This window comes from Phaethon lepturus, unplaced genomic scaffold (genome assembly GCF_000687285.1).
Source record: "Phaethon lepturus isolate BGI_N335 unplaced genomic scaffold, ASM68728v1 scaffold48096, whole genome shotgun sequence".
Lineage (NCBI taxonomy): Eukaryota > Metazoa > Chordata > Aves > Phaethontiformes > Phaethontidae > Phaethon > Phaethon lepturus.
In genome coordinates this window covers 4,551-20,346 of record NW_010545081.1, presented here as the reverse complement: position 1 = coordinate 20,346, position 15,796 = coordinate 4,551, and the positions used below count along the sequence as shown (strand labels likewise).

Sequence of the window (15,796 nt, the reverse complement as noted above, 5' to 3'; positions counted from 1 at the left end):
CTTATATACAAAAGTAGAAAAGAAATATATGGTTCCTGTTGTCCCTGGCAAATTCTATGTTACAAATGAATGAATTAATAATTGAAAAAAAGGGAGAGAGATAAGGAGTTAGAAACAAAAAGAAAATTCTGACAAGTGACATTTTAATTATGTTTTATTCCCATTAATGAAATGTTTGAAGTAATTGAAGTGGAAAATACCTCTGTTAACTGCATTGTGGTTTTAATCAAGGCAATGTGGAAGCATTACTTAAAAGTGCTTTTCTCATTTTCGGTGCTTGAAGATAATAATTTTTATGTCATTACTGTTACCTGTAAAGTTGTTGTTTCTGTTTTTCCTGTGTAATCTTGTAATATAAAACTCTCAAATTTTTTTAGCTGAAGACAACCCTGGACAAACTTTTCTGATGGGACATTGCAACCTATGTGTTAATGTAGTATGTGAGTGCACATTAGAAAATTTTATTTCATTTTCCTGATGGAAAATATTTCTGCTCAGAAATTATGGACATTAGAAAATATAGGGAAAAAGCATTTCAGATTATGTCAGATATGCCGTCAGAACATTAAAAAAAACCTCTAAATTAATAGCATTAGAAACTCAAGATGGGTCAGATATACAAAGTGCTTCAACAGGTACTGAAGCAACATTCTGGAGGGAGGAAAATATGAGATGCAGTAAAGACCCACCCAGAAATGGAAGATAGAGACACTCCTAAAACTGTGTGATAATTTAGTTCAACTATATTAGGTAAGGAAAAAAAGAAGAAAGCCAAAAACTGAAGCCAGTAACAGTAATGGTAAAAACATTCAACCACAGCAAAAGTAATGGAAACTAGCAAAAAGCCTGTGAGGTACTATTCTACTCTTTGACCATTTCTCTTTGAAACCTTTTTGCATTGGCTTTATCCATTTAGATAAAAAACTCTTAAGAGGAAAAAAAAATACAATCTTTTAATCTGTACTAGGATGGAGACAAAAATAAAGGAACCCTGATTTCAGCTGAGAGTCTCCAGGTTCTACTGGAATACAAATAAATAAAACCAGAATTTGTTAAATCCAAGCACAAGTTTAAAGGCTGAAGTTACTTCAATTCTTTCTAGAAAGATAATGAAAAATCAGGAAAGTACATTTCTTCCTTGAACATGAAAAAGGGATTTATTTTCCGATGACACTTTGTGATAATCAGATGTTGAGAAAAACTGACCTAAAAATCCTAGCCTTTCATACTAATAAGTTCCAAACACACCACTACTGTCTGCTTCTTCCCATCTCCCTCATGTCTCTGATGATGAAATCATATTTTCTGATGTTGAAAAACAAAATTAGCATGCAGCCACCTCATTTATCCAGTGACCTTTTAAAAATTAAAGTTATTGCACAAGACAGGAGAAAAGTCATTCTCATAAAATTCATCATAGAAGAGCGGCTGTCCAAATGTGTTAGATAAAGCTGTGTACGCTGTACATTAAAATGCAATTTAGTGGTAATATGTACTATCCAGACACTTTGCTTTCTTTAATTACATAAAGTCATATGTATATTATTTAGAATAAAAGCTCATTCTTGCTTAGGCTGTAATTATTGAGAATTCTTTCACTTCTAAAGGATGAAGATTGTATACTTCAAGGTATTGAGTCGCAAGAGGTCATTGCTGTGGGAGCTAATGGCATTTATCATACATTCACAATTAAGAGCGGTCTGGTCCCACACTGAAAATCAGACACACTACCATGTATATTATAAGCAGCCAAGTCCAGTCAAGTCCAAGCCTGAGGCTCAGCTTTGTAACACATCATAAGAAGAGAGAACCCAAGTATCCTTTGCCTTTTAATGTTGTTCCAAGATATCATCTTGCACACTGGATAGATTTGGTCAAGACAGGACTGAGCAGTGCACAGCCCTGTTCCTCACTAGCAATCTCCAGCTTGCCTCCTCCTAAACAAAGTGCTGATGCTGGGAGTCTAGAGCAAAAGCAGCAATGTGGATAGGAAGCTTATGGGCAAGAGGACACTTTGGTTTTGGCTCTTAAGAGTTTATTATCTAAATGGCTAAAGTCAATACAAAAAGGTTTAAAGAGAAATAGTCACAGAGCATACCAGTACTTCATAGTCCTTTTGCCAGTTTCCAGCAACATTTGTTGTGGTTGAATCTGTTTTTACCATTATTCTTACTGGCTTTAGCTTTTGGCTTTCTTTTCTTTTGCTTTAGCCAGTACAGTTGAACTAAGTCGACACTCAAGGGGTAAATACAGCCTCAGTTCCTCACTATATCATGTCCTAAACTCAAAGGTTAAGACCCATACCTGCTGCATCAGTCTTTAGTTATTGCTCATATAATCTGAAGGAAAGGATTTCAATAATCTGTTCAGGCTTTTCCATGTATTTTTTGCCTGGTCTAAGTGCTTTATATAGTTTAACATATTCTACAAATAATAGAGAATTAATAGTAACTATGCAAAATATAGTAACAATAATAATATACTGACCAAACAGGTGGGCTAATATCCCTAATACCCTTAAATTGCTTATAATATATTTTTCAAAATTACCCATTTGTTGTGAGTCAATTAGAAAACAGTGATAAACTTCCAGACCCTAGGCTGACATTATGCAGATGTTTTGTTTCAGCCAGTACCTAAGAGATCAAAAGGATATAAACAGGGATCTGGAGACCCCTGGAAGATCCCTGGAGATTTCTGGGATCGGGAGAATGGCATCTCTTGGGGAAAGGCAAGAATACACCTAAGAGCTCTTGTTGTCTAAGGTCATTTTTCTCATAAATTCTTTGCCTGCTAATAAGTCAAACTGTGCTTTATGGATGCTGTCTGAGCACTACTCCCATTGTCTCTGCTCCTGAACTCTTACCTGTGCTCATGGGGGATCATTGAATTCCAGGCTTGACATTGGATACCACTTTTGGTAACAGATATCGTTCCTTTGTAGTCTGCTCCTTTTCCAATGATACAATTCCTGACGTATTCTGTTGAAAGAAAAGAGAAGAAAATTAGGAGATTGGTTAATGTATGTACAATTAAAGCTTGTCATCAGTTTTCACATAAAAATAATATCTTTTTAATAGCTTTTAAATACTTACTTATTCAAAATACTGTTTAATTTTACAGATACATTCTTGTGTCTTTTTTCCCAAAATATCGATCACTAACTTCCCAAAGAAAGTTACTGAAAATGTTTCCAAAGTGTTTGATTGACCATGTCTCAAGACTTAAGTCCCCTACTCATTAAGAGGTAAATAAAAGCAGTATTAGGTCAATAACATTAATTTATACAACTGAGCTTTTAAGTAATAATCTGAAGTAACAATTCAGACTAGTACATATGACGGTAGGCAAATATATAGCTAGAAAACTGAGCAAGAGCAAGTATGTAGATGAACTTGCATGAGAGCAAAACCAGGATATTTGTAAATAAAACTGTTGGATGAAGCCTTCAGAATGCATAAAACCATCCCATGCCCAGAATGCTCCTACAGCAAAAAAGTCACTGACTGACCTCAGTTTTTTCCCCCTTCCATAGCTGGAAAAACATAATCAGTAAATAAATCAGTTACCCTTCTTTTCATACAGATCAAACGCATGGTCTTGCTTCTTTCTCACACCATTTGTCAAGCTGTTGAAGGATAACCAATGGCATCGTTTTGTAACTCTGTCATAAGCAAAGGCCCTGCAAAGAAAATCTGGATGAGAAAAAAATCTCTGTGTGGTTTATAATAATGACACATGGTCTGCCAAGGAGCATGCAATGACATCAGATTTATTTTTACTGGGAAAGTCAGAGAAACAGCCCAAATTACTATTTAAACCCACAACTGTGCTGACAAGAACAAAGAAACAAAGAAATTAAATTGATGTGGCCATTACATTAAATACCAACTTGGTTGTTCACACTAATCTAAGAGTTCCCTTGTCATTTAAGATCTTTATTTTAAAAGTGAGATAAATGTGACTGAGACAGCATTTGTGTCTCCAGTTGTGCTACTTTCTGGGGAAAAAGAAGGAAGATGCTAAAACATCTTCTTTGCTCTGCTTATAATATGCTTCTGAAATAGTTAAGTATCTCACACTGGTAGCTTGAGGAAAATTCAAGCACAAGGAATTTGTTTCTTGCCTAGAACAACAGAGCTGTATAAAAACAAGATTATTTTTATGAATAATCTAAACTGTGAAAGTGTTCCTACAGCTTTTCCTTGGTTTGCTTTTGTTTTGTTTTTCTTCTCTTATTTTTAACTGCTTTCAAGGATAGAGTACACTCTCACTCTTTTACTCTTCCAGTTTTCCCCCCCATCCCATCAGGTGGGAGTGAGTGAGTGGCTGTGTGGTGCTTAGCTGCTGTCTGGGGTTAAACCATGACAAATGTGTGCTGAAGGGGGGGAGGGGGCAAGACATACAAACAGAAATCAGAAGAGTAAAAAAACTTTTTTTCAATACTTTAAATGAAATGTGCAGACCATTTTCTCCTAACATAATTTTGAAAGGAAAATTCTTAAGTGTAGGTAAAATATTTTAAAGGATTCTAAAAACACAGTTGACTGCCTGGGTGGGGGCAACAGTTACTCCAATAAGAAAAAAAAAAAACAAAGACACAGTGAAAATTCTTTTTTCCCTTAATTTCTCAATAAAACCAAGTAACAAATCACTGACATGATACTATTGTCTCTAGCCCACCACAAAGTCTACATTTCTGTCAGTCATCCCAAACCTTCTGAGATAATTTATTCTGACCTGAGAAGGCATTTTAAAAGTACTTGATAATATCCAAAAGACACACAGCTTTCCCACACTTCAACCATACTTTGTCTGTGCCATATTCCAGAGTACTACATCCCCCAACTCAAAGATCTTTGATCTTCATTTAATTCCCCTCTCGCCATACAAGTTTTTCTGTGTGAGATCTTGCTGGCTTCAGTTAAAATTACTACAAGATACTATCCAACCTCCCCATTCTTCTCTCTTTCAAACATCCTCTTCATTATCGTTTCCATCACCAAACAGATTTTTCATCCAACTGCTCTCTACTCTGTTGACTCCAAATGTTTCCAACCTGCTAACCTTCATCCTTCTGCCCTGGTTCAGCCTTCTGTTCTCTCCTGGCTAGTTCTCAAATATGAACATATCCAAGTGCCTCTAACTCCTTCTTCACAAAAATATCCTTGACCTTTCCTGCCTTTCCAATTGCATTCTCTTTTCCCCTCCTCCCTCCTAAAGTGGGAATGCAGAATGCACTGTTTACAAACATTTCTTTCAGTTTTTGACTTTCAGTTGCCTTTTGGTTTCTTTCCAGTTTGGCTTCAGCCACTTCTGCACATAAAAGTTTCTAACAATCTTCTCTTGGACCTAAATCTGCAGGGTTTTTACACTTCCAAAGTCAATATATTTAAGCAAATTCTTGGACTTTCTTCTACTGATACTGCTGATCACAACAATTTTTGTTGTTGCTATTTGTACTGAGATAGTCGGTAGATTTTCTGATGAGATACTGGAATCCTGTGGTTTATCCTGGAATTTCTTTCCAAGTAAATACAAAGACACTCCAGAAATTAAGCAAATAACAAAGATAGGCACAGCTTCATAGGTAAGAAAGAGACATGTCTGCAAAAGTCATCTGCATAGCCGATAAAATAGTAACTATATTATCTTTTTCACATCCATAAGAAATGCAGTGGGAAAAGCTGCAAGGATGACTGCAGGAAAAAAATGGGAGTAATGGACTTCAAATGGTGGTGGAACAAAGGAATAACAGCTTAGCAGCAGGCTAATAAAGCTGATAGAGAAAGCAGAAAATGATGCACGGAGAGTTACGAGGTCAAAAAGACAAGGTAAGTGAATCTAAAGGGTACTTTGATGGGGTATTGTACGAATAGTGTTTTAAAGAAGAAACAAGTCTAGATAAGGATCTTGTAACTGAGTTGGAAATGACCAAGACCTGTGTAAGCATGATAGCAAGGGAAAAGAGGAAAGGTCCGTTCTGAAAAGTAAGATATATTAGCTCCAAAAATAAGGAGTGGCTGACCCTTTGTAAATCCATAGCACCTGGAATCTGATACTTTACCATTTTTTGGTAGAAAACAAACCCAACATCCTTCCTGCTTTTGTACTTCACAGGGCACAGACCCAGGGGTTCTCCCCCCAGTGTTATTGTCACAATTATGTTTACAAAGTATTTCTATTTTATTTGATCTTAATACTTAAACAAATTGAGTTTACATCCAGAAAATGAAACTTCAGTGCTGTGACCGAAATATTTCAAGTATTTAAAATGCCATTTTTTGTTACTTCGCTTCTTATTTTAGAACGTTTCCAAAACAACCGGTAAACTAATTGGTTTTAATTTAATTTGGCAACAAATTTCACCTTGTAGTAACCATATGCTGGTATGAAGTTAAAGACTGGGCACCCTAGGAACAAAAGGGAAATATTATTAATCTCTGAGTCCTTTAAAAGGGAACACATGTCAAATATGTGTTTACAGTAGCATCAAAGACCTATGCACTCTACAACAGGACTTATCTGGAGCCAAATGGGAAACCACAGGAATGTTCCCAGATACAGAAAATCCCTCTTGCTCTGCTGCATAGTGGTAGCACAGGCAAGACCTAACCACCTGCACCTCTGCTGCTGGCCTTCCTTGCTAAAAAAGTGTTGGGGAAAATTGCAAATTCAGAGCACGATTCAGTCAGATTCGCAATTCTTTTTCATCTGCAGTGCAAAATAGTTACATGACTGATTCCAATTCTGCTGTCTGTGAGTAGGATTCTTCCAAGTTGTGTTCTTAAAGTCATGGCTCCTGTATGTTGCTTTATGACTGATTACTGCAGAGAGAATTTGCCCCATAATCCATTAGACACTGTCCCAATAGAAAACATTCTTCATAGATAGAAAGTAATAAAAATTCAGACACATTCTAGATTATTATTAATGTAAAATAGAATCAACAAATATATTAACCTACTTTTTATTTTCAGACATAAAACATACCAGGCAGAGCAGCTACAACTAGTTTGAGACAGTTTTCCTAAACAGATGTTGAAATACAGAATTGTTGTTTGCTTGGTGTCATTCAGAACTTTTATAGGCTTTCAAATCTAATTTTATAATAGTCCTCACTGTTGACCATCAGAACTCAGAGATCTCTTGCCGTATTGAGTACAACCTGATCCACTTGGCAATGATATCAGTGGAAGCTTTGTCAATAAGAAAAGAAGTGGCTTTGCGAAAATTATTAGTGCCTGGAAAAATTTTCTAGCAGAAATAAGTAAACTCTGCTCATTGTTTACATATATAAATAACCAAAGTACAGAACAATACAAACTAGATTTTGCAACACTGGAATTAAAGGCTTTAAGAAGGATTAAATTACAGTCAAAGATCTTTTCTGCCAAGGAAGAGCTTTTGTTATCATATTTGGTCTAGCTTCCATTTGTAGTGATTGTCAAAACATTTTTATATTTCAAGATCAGGCTCACATTTAGCACAGTACTCACCAGTACAGAAGTCAACCATTCTCTCCAAGATTCTCCTGCATTCATGTCCTTTCATTTACTGCTAATGGTCTAGACTAAGACAGGCCAGGAGGATAATTTAAGTCTAATACATGGGAAAAATAATAGTGATTTGTTCCAAAAAATAGTAGAGAATATGTACAAGGCAGACAAGCAATCAGCTGCATGATGTGTTTCGAAGAGACAGCAGATGCTGAAGAATAGCTATCTTTTACTTGTAATGACTGCGCAGCCCAGAAGGTTTGATTCCATTGTATCAGATTCGTAGTACTTGCCAGTGAACTTCAGCAGTGCATGTATCTGTGTTCCATGTGTGAGGTTCCCATTGATTTCAGTGGGAGTAATGTGCAAAGAATGAAGACAGAATATGGTCTGAAGTGGTGCTGAAATACTGCAGCTGTGATGTGTGACAATAACCATTTTATAAGAGACATAAAAATCTCAGAAATGTTCACCGAACACTACAGTGCAGCACAAGTCATCCACATCTTAACATGAGTACATTTTTTCACCTATGTTATGGAAAAGATTACAACTGGACAAGCTAGGAAGACGGAACAATTCTGATAAATCTTCAGAAAAGACTGACACTCTCTTGACAGGTAGAACAAGATCATGGAAATCAAAAAAGCACAATTTTATAGGTTGTCCTCAATAGAATCTACCACTGATGACAATTACAGACAGACATTTGGCCAAAGAGTATTATATAGATACCATTGCGGGAGGCGGGGGAGATACATAACTTACTTGCAAGTGAATGAAAGGCCTTTGTTCCTGCTGCACCTCTTGGCACATTGCTCAGTCGTATTTAACAGCTTGGTCTTTACTTCCAGTGTTTTGTTTATTTTAATGAGCATCAACTCTCCTGTTTTTTTGAAGTCATGAAGAGGATTTCTCCTTTTTCCTTTACCCTCTAAGAAAGAAGCAAAGAAAAAAAAACCACAAACCACTGTAAATGCAAGTGCTTAGATTAAAGATCATTAGATCTGAATAACAGTTATTAAGAATTATAGGAACACTGGTACCTAAAGCATAGAGAAATTCACAAAAAGAACGTACAAGCAGATACCTGAGAAGAATAGATTATTTTAGATGGTGATTTCTGTTCTTAAAAACAGGATTGGTAGGAATGATAACAAAATTAATTTAAAAAGAAAGTTTTGCATAATGCTGGAAAAGGGTAAGAGGAAAAAGTTTTTCACCCCTTGTAAAATTTTTTCAGAACCTGCAAAATGTGCCTGATAATATAATCTGAGATCTTATGACTATTTCCATGAAAAACTTAAGTGAAAAAGATGAACAAAGGTCTTTTTTGCGTGGACAGAGTATAGTTACAATCAGAAGGAAGAGCATATAAATGTAATAGATTCACAATCCAAATGTGATAGACTGTTCTTAAAACAACAAACTTTTTATCGCAAATTGAGAAAAGAATTGGAGCCTGGAAGCGACACAAAATAATCCTTTGTCCTCCCTCTGCTCCAGCTGAAGACTCGGTGTGAGTGTTGGGTCCTGTTTAGGTGTGACTGAATTAAAGTTGTTAGCCTACAGAAAAAGAAGATGAGAGGCAGAGGCCATAGCATGGAAATAGTCTGCGCTGTTGCAAAGATTTCTGCAAAAGGAACGCACTGATCTGGTTTCCATGTCTCTGTTGAAAAGTCCAGAGGAAACAGTATCAAACAGAGCAGGGAAGATTGGCTAGAGATGTTTGGCTAAAGTGCAAGAGGAAAAGTCTTTGATTTTTGCAAGAAAAGTCCACAATTTTCCCAATATGCATGTATTTTATTTTTTTTTTCCATAAAAACCAGTCTGCCAGTGTAGGCTGCTCCATCCTCAGTGAAGGCAGATGAGTACCTCTGGAGAGTGATTCTCCCTGTTCTGACGGATGAGTATCACAGAGAGGACAAATTGCCCTTTGGATGTATTTCTCCTATTTCACTCAGTGATCCCGGATGATCTTTTTGGATTAGATGGCTTATCCAGGTAAGGCTAGGTGAATGAATCTTTCCTTAATTTACAAAGTAGGCAATAGCATTTTTCATAACTTCTTTCAATATAACTGTTTTCTCAGCTGTCCTTTCAATAATAAATAAATAAATAAATAATAATAAATAATAATAATAAATAAATTCAATAATAATAAATAAATGAAACCACAGCCTAGCGCTCTATTATCATGAATAGATAATTCGTCATGCAAGTGCAGAGTGCACGTAGGTCAGTAAGTTTTTGCTTGGTGCACACTGTGCAGGATCTCAGAATAACTGTAAATTGCAAATGCTGAGGCTCTGAAGGAGTTACTGACAACTCCACATATTCATCATAGAATCACAGAATCTTTGGGCTGGAAGGGACCTTTAAAGGTCATCTAGACCAACCCCCTGCAGTGAGCAGGAACATCTTCAACTAGATCAGGTGGCTCAGAGCCCCGTCCAACCTGACCTGGAATGTTTCCAAGCCAAAGAGGGCTTAAGGGTGTTCCCTTTGCAGAACTTCCATCCTGATCATTAAGTGAGCTCACATTTTTACTGGATTCAGCTAAATCACACCTCTCAGTGGTGAGTTATCCCTAAGACGCCTAAAAATACACCAGAGATGTTTAAATGAGCTTTCATCAAGATTCAGCCTTTTTAAAAAAGAAAATCAGAGGAGCAGAATATCTGTGCTGTAATGTCCCTATAAAATAACCTTCACCCCCTCCTACTCTTCTTGTTTTTGAACTGCTGAAGGTGAACTGTGCTATTCCCCTGCACCTAATAGCTCACAATTTTAAATCCAACTACAAACATTTTCAGAAAAAAATAATTTATTTACCTCCAAATCCATGTTGTTATTATATGAAGAAGCTTTTGATTAAAAGATCAGTTGTTAATAGTTTTGGTGCTGTGTTAGGGACTGATATCAGCTCTACAAGCATTTTCAGCTCTGTATTTGTGCACATGCACACAAAATGAATGTTTAGGGAAATGCTGAGGACACTCTTGTCTTAAGTACCAGCACTCTGTTACTGGAAGCCGTTGTGTCTATACTGAAGTTGCTTTATATTTTGTACCTGACAGAGCCAAAGCACTGAAAAAATGATTGCATCTGCTCTTTAAGACAACCACAGAAATACAAGTCTTCTGTAAAGCTTTCGTGGTACATTACTCAATCTATTATCATACAAGATGTATTTGTTAGTTCTATGTTGTCTCAGCCAAGACTTTCATGTCAAATGGAGGTAAGAATCTGTGCAGAAATATCAAAATATTTTCTTTCAGTTCCTGATGCTAACATTTCCCATCTACTGATAAGTCTCGTTATCTTAATCCCTGACGATAGGAGCTTCTTAAACTCACCAGCTAACATGCAAGAATATGATTTTAAAAAATCAAGAAATGCTTTTCTGACTGAAAAACATGGTTCACAGTTGTGCTTTTTTTTTGCTTCTTTTCCTAGCAGTTGTCCAAAGAGGATTATGGGTTTGATCTTGCATTTAGCAATTCATAACAGCCTGATTTACTTCAGCTTTCAAACAACAACATTCTACGACTTGCCTATAATCCAAAAGGCAAAGGGCCAAATGCATCTCTGGTGTGACTGTTAGAACCATCAGAATAATACAAAGCATTACTTTTACAACTCTAACAACAACAACATCAAAATTGAGCTTTTTTAATTCAGTTTAGGTGCATCTATTATTAAAATATTAAATAAAATAGTGCTCTAGAAATGTTCTACATTAAAGGTTATCATGCAATATGCTATAACTAGTGTTCTCTAATTTGTGATAGTCATTCATTTCAGCTTCCTAAACTTTGATTAATCAGGAATTTTAGTTATTTTGTGGGCCATGTCCTCTGATGTTTCTTGTGGTTGAATATTATATAGCTAAGGAAGTCTGACATTCCACTTAAATTTGAAAATAATAGCAGGTGATTCAAACACAAAAGAATCCAGTCAAATATGAATCAACATTTTTTTCTTCAACAGAAACAACAATTACCTAAAAATATTTCCTTGTCTGTCTTTTAAAAATTTTAAAAATGTTGAGGGTGGTGTTTCTTTCTGCTTCTTAACAGGATAACAACCTTGGTTGAATAGAAAAATTAAGAGCTCAGCCAGTGCCCAAGAAAATTGGAACTACCACATTTGCTCTAATAGGATGCAGCGTTGGGCATGTACTGCATGACCCCATTTGGGATTTCCACAGTCTCCCTGCTGGAGACCTTTCATGTTTTAAATATTTACTTCAGGAAAAAGGTTCCTCACAGTGAAAGACATTTACCTGGGAGCTACAAGAACCCAACTTTGTGTTCCCTTACCACCTTTTTCATATGAGGCTTCTGTATAATCTTCTCAGACATGAAGTATTAACCAAGATTGCTCAAACTATAGAGCATCTGGGGAAAGGATTTCCAATGATACCTCTTCCTGGAGTAGTTCCAGTCCATGGCAAATCAATGATCAGTGATAAAGAAAATTACCATTCTGCAGCATTTTAGTGAGAAAACTCACTAGGAGGTTGCAGTACCTGTGTACTAGAACCTACTTAACTGTGATTTTAATTATATTTATACAAAATAGAAGCAATAAAACAGCAAGTTCTGAGAGTAAATGGACACCATAATATCCAACATCACAGAAATTAAAACACTCTCTTGATTAACAAGAGAAATAGGTTTGAATCAGGAAAGGTGTTTGTATTTTGATCTCTCCCACTGTACAGGTATTTTCTAACCATTGGGCTAATGAGAAAATGGCAGCAAAGTAACTTCCTTTTTTTCTTCTGGCCCTGTGTCCCACACTAAAAAGAGTTTTGGACTCTGACACCACCACACCATTCAGTCCTGAAACTACCTGATTATGTTCTGTATCTCAATTATCTGTTACTGAGCTATACAGGAGTCAAGAAATTCAGTATAAAACTGATTTCAGGCCATCTCGAGTTCTAATACATAAGCAAGCCAAGTTTCAGACTCTTGGGTCTTGGTCTGACCACAAAAAGGATTTGTTTTTGCATTAGCTGTTTAGTAGTAAAAAACTAATACAGCCAGTATGACACTATTGTTATGGTAACCAAAAGAGCACACAGGACATCAACAGGCCTGAAGATAATCTTTGTCCATTATAATGAGATCAAAACACTACTTGTAACGTCTACAGCAAAATTTTACAATTAAATTAGCTGACTTTATCTACCTCATTGGTAATCCCTTTTTCCTTCCTCTGCCAGTCCAGCTTTTTCTAATATAGATGGCTATATTTTAGGCTTTGGAGTTAAAATCTTACAGACTACAACTAGAGCATACTGGCTGTCTCCCTTAGAAAAATCTCTACTTTTATGGTCTTGTCATAGACCCTACATAGCTTTTATTAAACAGGAGTTATGATGCATTCAGTATGTCAGCTTCCAGGCTCTCCAAGTTTCACTCTAGTCTGTGCTATAGTTTGTGCTTTCTTAAAGAAACGCATCGTGAAGTCTTGTGATAATGTGAGAAGTCTCATTCTTTTTTTTCTTTTCTTTTTTTTTCATCCAACTTTATTATACAGAAAAATCTCATCAAAACTCAACACCAAATTTTCCAAATGAGAAGAGAAATATATTTAAATGAAAAGTTTGTATTTAAATCAAGTTTTTTAATGCAATCTTGATGGTTTGGTATGGAGTTTTATTTCCATATTCTGTTTGTTTATACTTGCAGAACTTCAGCATTTTACTAAGTAGGTGTTTGTTTTGTTGTGCTAAAATTTCAATGTCTGGAGTAATAAAAACATTTTTTTTCTATTATCATAGATACTGATGTATGTAAGTTGGATACAGGTCTTAATACTGTGGGTGGAAAAAAGACCTTTTATAATTTTCAGTTTTGAAAAATATATGGACAGTCACATAACAGCACCACTGTTCATTGTGTTTGTTAAATGTCACAGGTAAATTAAATCTTTGGGGGGAAAAAAAAAATCAAGAAAATGAAGATACCTAAAGTCCTTAGGCTGGAAGATACTGTCAGAGAACTGCAGGAATCAACTGCAGTCCTTCCAAATAGTACAATGAAATGCAAAATAAGATGGCACTGGGGAGAAAAATTGAAAAGGAAAATTGTCCACACTGTGTAGGAAGCTCAGAGAAGCTGAAGATTTAAAATATATTCCAGTAAAGAAAAAAATTCATATAAATTGATATAATCATTTCAGAAATACAGAAGAGACATAGTCCTTTTTTTTAGTATCTATTGGCATTTTAGATCTGTTTCATGTTTTGCATCATGTTTTTAATGAAATGAAGTCACTTGACCTTGAGCAGTTAACAGATGGACTAATTAGAGATTGAATTATTTGTGTTATAGCTGATAACCAGGTCAGAATGTCAAAAAGAGATTAGCTGTTAACTTAATTTTGCAAACATCATCACTGCAAGCCAAAGTAAACTAGATTTCCTCAATGAGTTAGAAAAAAAATTAATGTAAGAACTGAATTTCATGTGACTTAAAACTTAGGGGGAAAAAAAATCTGAAATCTACCACCATATGAAAGACCTTAAAAAAATAAAGAGAAGAAAAAAAGCCCAACCCTAAACATTTTTTTAAATAAGTGCAGGAAAGCACAGTTCAACACAATAAATGTTGCAAACATTTTATCAGGGAACACCATACTCCACAAAAATTGTGTGGTAACACCCAAGCAAAGATATTCATGAGTATGTGTCCAAATGGAACAAAAAAGAAATGAGCAAATGTTAGATCTCAGTGAAATGGACAAAGCAAAAATCCGCAAAGCCATGGATTATCACAGTGTCATAAAACATTTTTCATAAAAGATATCAAAGCTGAATGCTTATCTCAGTATAAATAGTGACAATTTAATATGAAAATAAAAACTGAAGTATGCTTAATTATGCGTAAAGTTGTATTTGGCAAAGCTTGTGTAAGAAGAAAGCTCAATGGGTAGGGTTTGAAATAAAGCAACAGTTCTCAGCATAGCTGGGTTGAAGAACAGTATATAAATGCAGTAAAGTGTTTAACTCGTCTATAAAACATGGTTCAAGGGATACTTTTAATTAAATTCAAGATGCTTTTCAAAGGATATAAAACATCAAGGGTAAATTGCATATTGGTTCAGGCCTCAGTGTGACAGTGTGAATATACTGGCTTCATTAAGAAAAAGAAAACCAAAACTTGACCAGATGGTGAAAGTAGATGTTACTAAATGGTTTCAGACACCACATGCTTAAGTTAACAGTATGGTGACAGTAATAAAAGAAAAGGTGGTAGAAGTGAATATTGATACTAAAATCATTGATAAAGTCATCAAAGTATTGTTATCTATGAGAATAGTTAGGAAGCACTTTTTAAACGAATACATTCAAGGCAGTTTTCTCTTTTAAATCAAGTCCTAACAAAATCACTTGGATAAAAAGAGTTAACGCTCAGCACTTGTAACTTACTTTTAACTTACTTTCATTTACTTTGACTTCTCCTTATGCCTGTTTCAGTATCAGAAATGTCCAGATTCCTGGCCAGAATGCAAAAAAGTGAACACCTTTTCCAAATGACTTCTCATTTGGAAAAAAAAAAAAAAAAGAGAAAGGAAGAAAGAAAGACCAACATAATGAGAAACTGAAACAATTCTGAAATGTGCCCAAGAACGAACTTTGCAGATTGAACAGACTTAGATGCCAGATTAAGTTTAATGCAGTTATTTATGTAAGAAAACCATTTGGCGTGAAAGAAGTTTACCAACCATACCCATAAAAACTGCAATCAGCCGTATAGATGGAAAGTCACCAAAATAAAACCAGCTGTCCAAGGAGGCATCTCTAGCTTGTCACAATTAAACAGTTTCTCACAAAGGTATCAGGAGGATGATATGGTTATTTTAACTTCTGAAACTTTATTTTCTTGGCAAAAAAGCCACCATGGAAAAAAAATCTACAATTTTTAGAAAGTAGTTTGAAATATAGACATATACTATACAGATAATTTTTTCCTTATTTTTACATTGGCTTTCAGTGTAGTTGTTGAGCAGTTTCAGGAAATGCAAAAAGTTATTTCTTTTTGGCTTTACATTGCATATTACCACTCACCCCCCCCCCCCCCGTGCACACACACCCCTTACTAGCAGCTGCAAAGATTGGCATGTTACTTGGAACCCAACTTGATGTTTATGCTAAGTCCTGCCTTTGTAACCCTCTCCTGTAGACAATATGAAAGCACAAGAAGCTAAGGATAATGCTAACAACTGATAGTATATTCTAAAAATGGATGGTAGATGCAAAAGAACAGCTCTTTTCCTCC

The 15,796-nt window shown here is 35.6% G+C and overlaps 1 protein-coding gene across 1 annotated transcript in view; it reads right to left on the bottom strand.

Moving 5' to 3' along the window:
• LOC104622158 (hepatocyte growth factor-like) overlaps positions 1-15,796 on the bottom strand; it is a 35,353-nt gene that overhangs the window by 19,250 nt on the left and 307 nt on the right. Inside the window, exons 2-4 of the mRNA XM_010288848.1 lie at positions 8,268-8,431; positions 3,570-3,682; positions 2,867-2,981 (exon numbers count right to left, since the gene is read on the bottom strand). Coding sequence (XP_010287150.1) covers positions 2,867-2,981; positions 3,570-3,682; positions 8,268-8,431 — 392 coding nt within the window. The remainder of the gene's footprint in view (positions 1-2,866; positions 2,982-3,569; positions 3,683-8,267; positions 8,432-15,796) is intronic.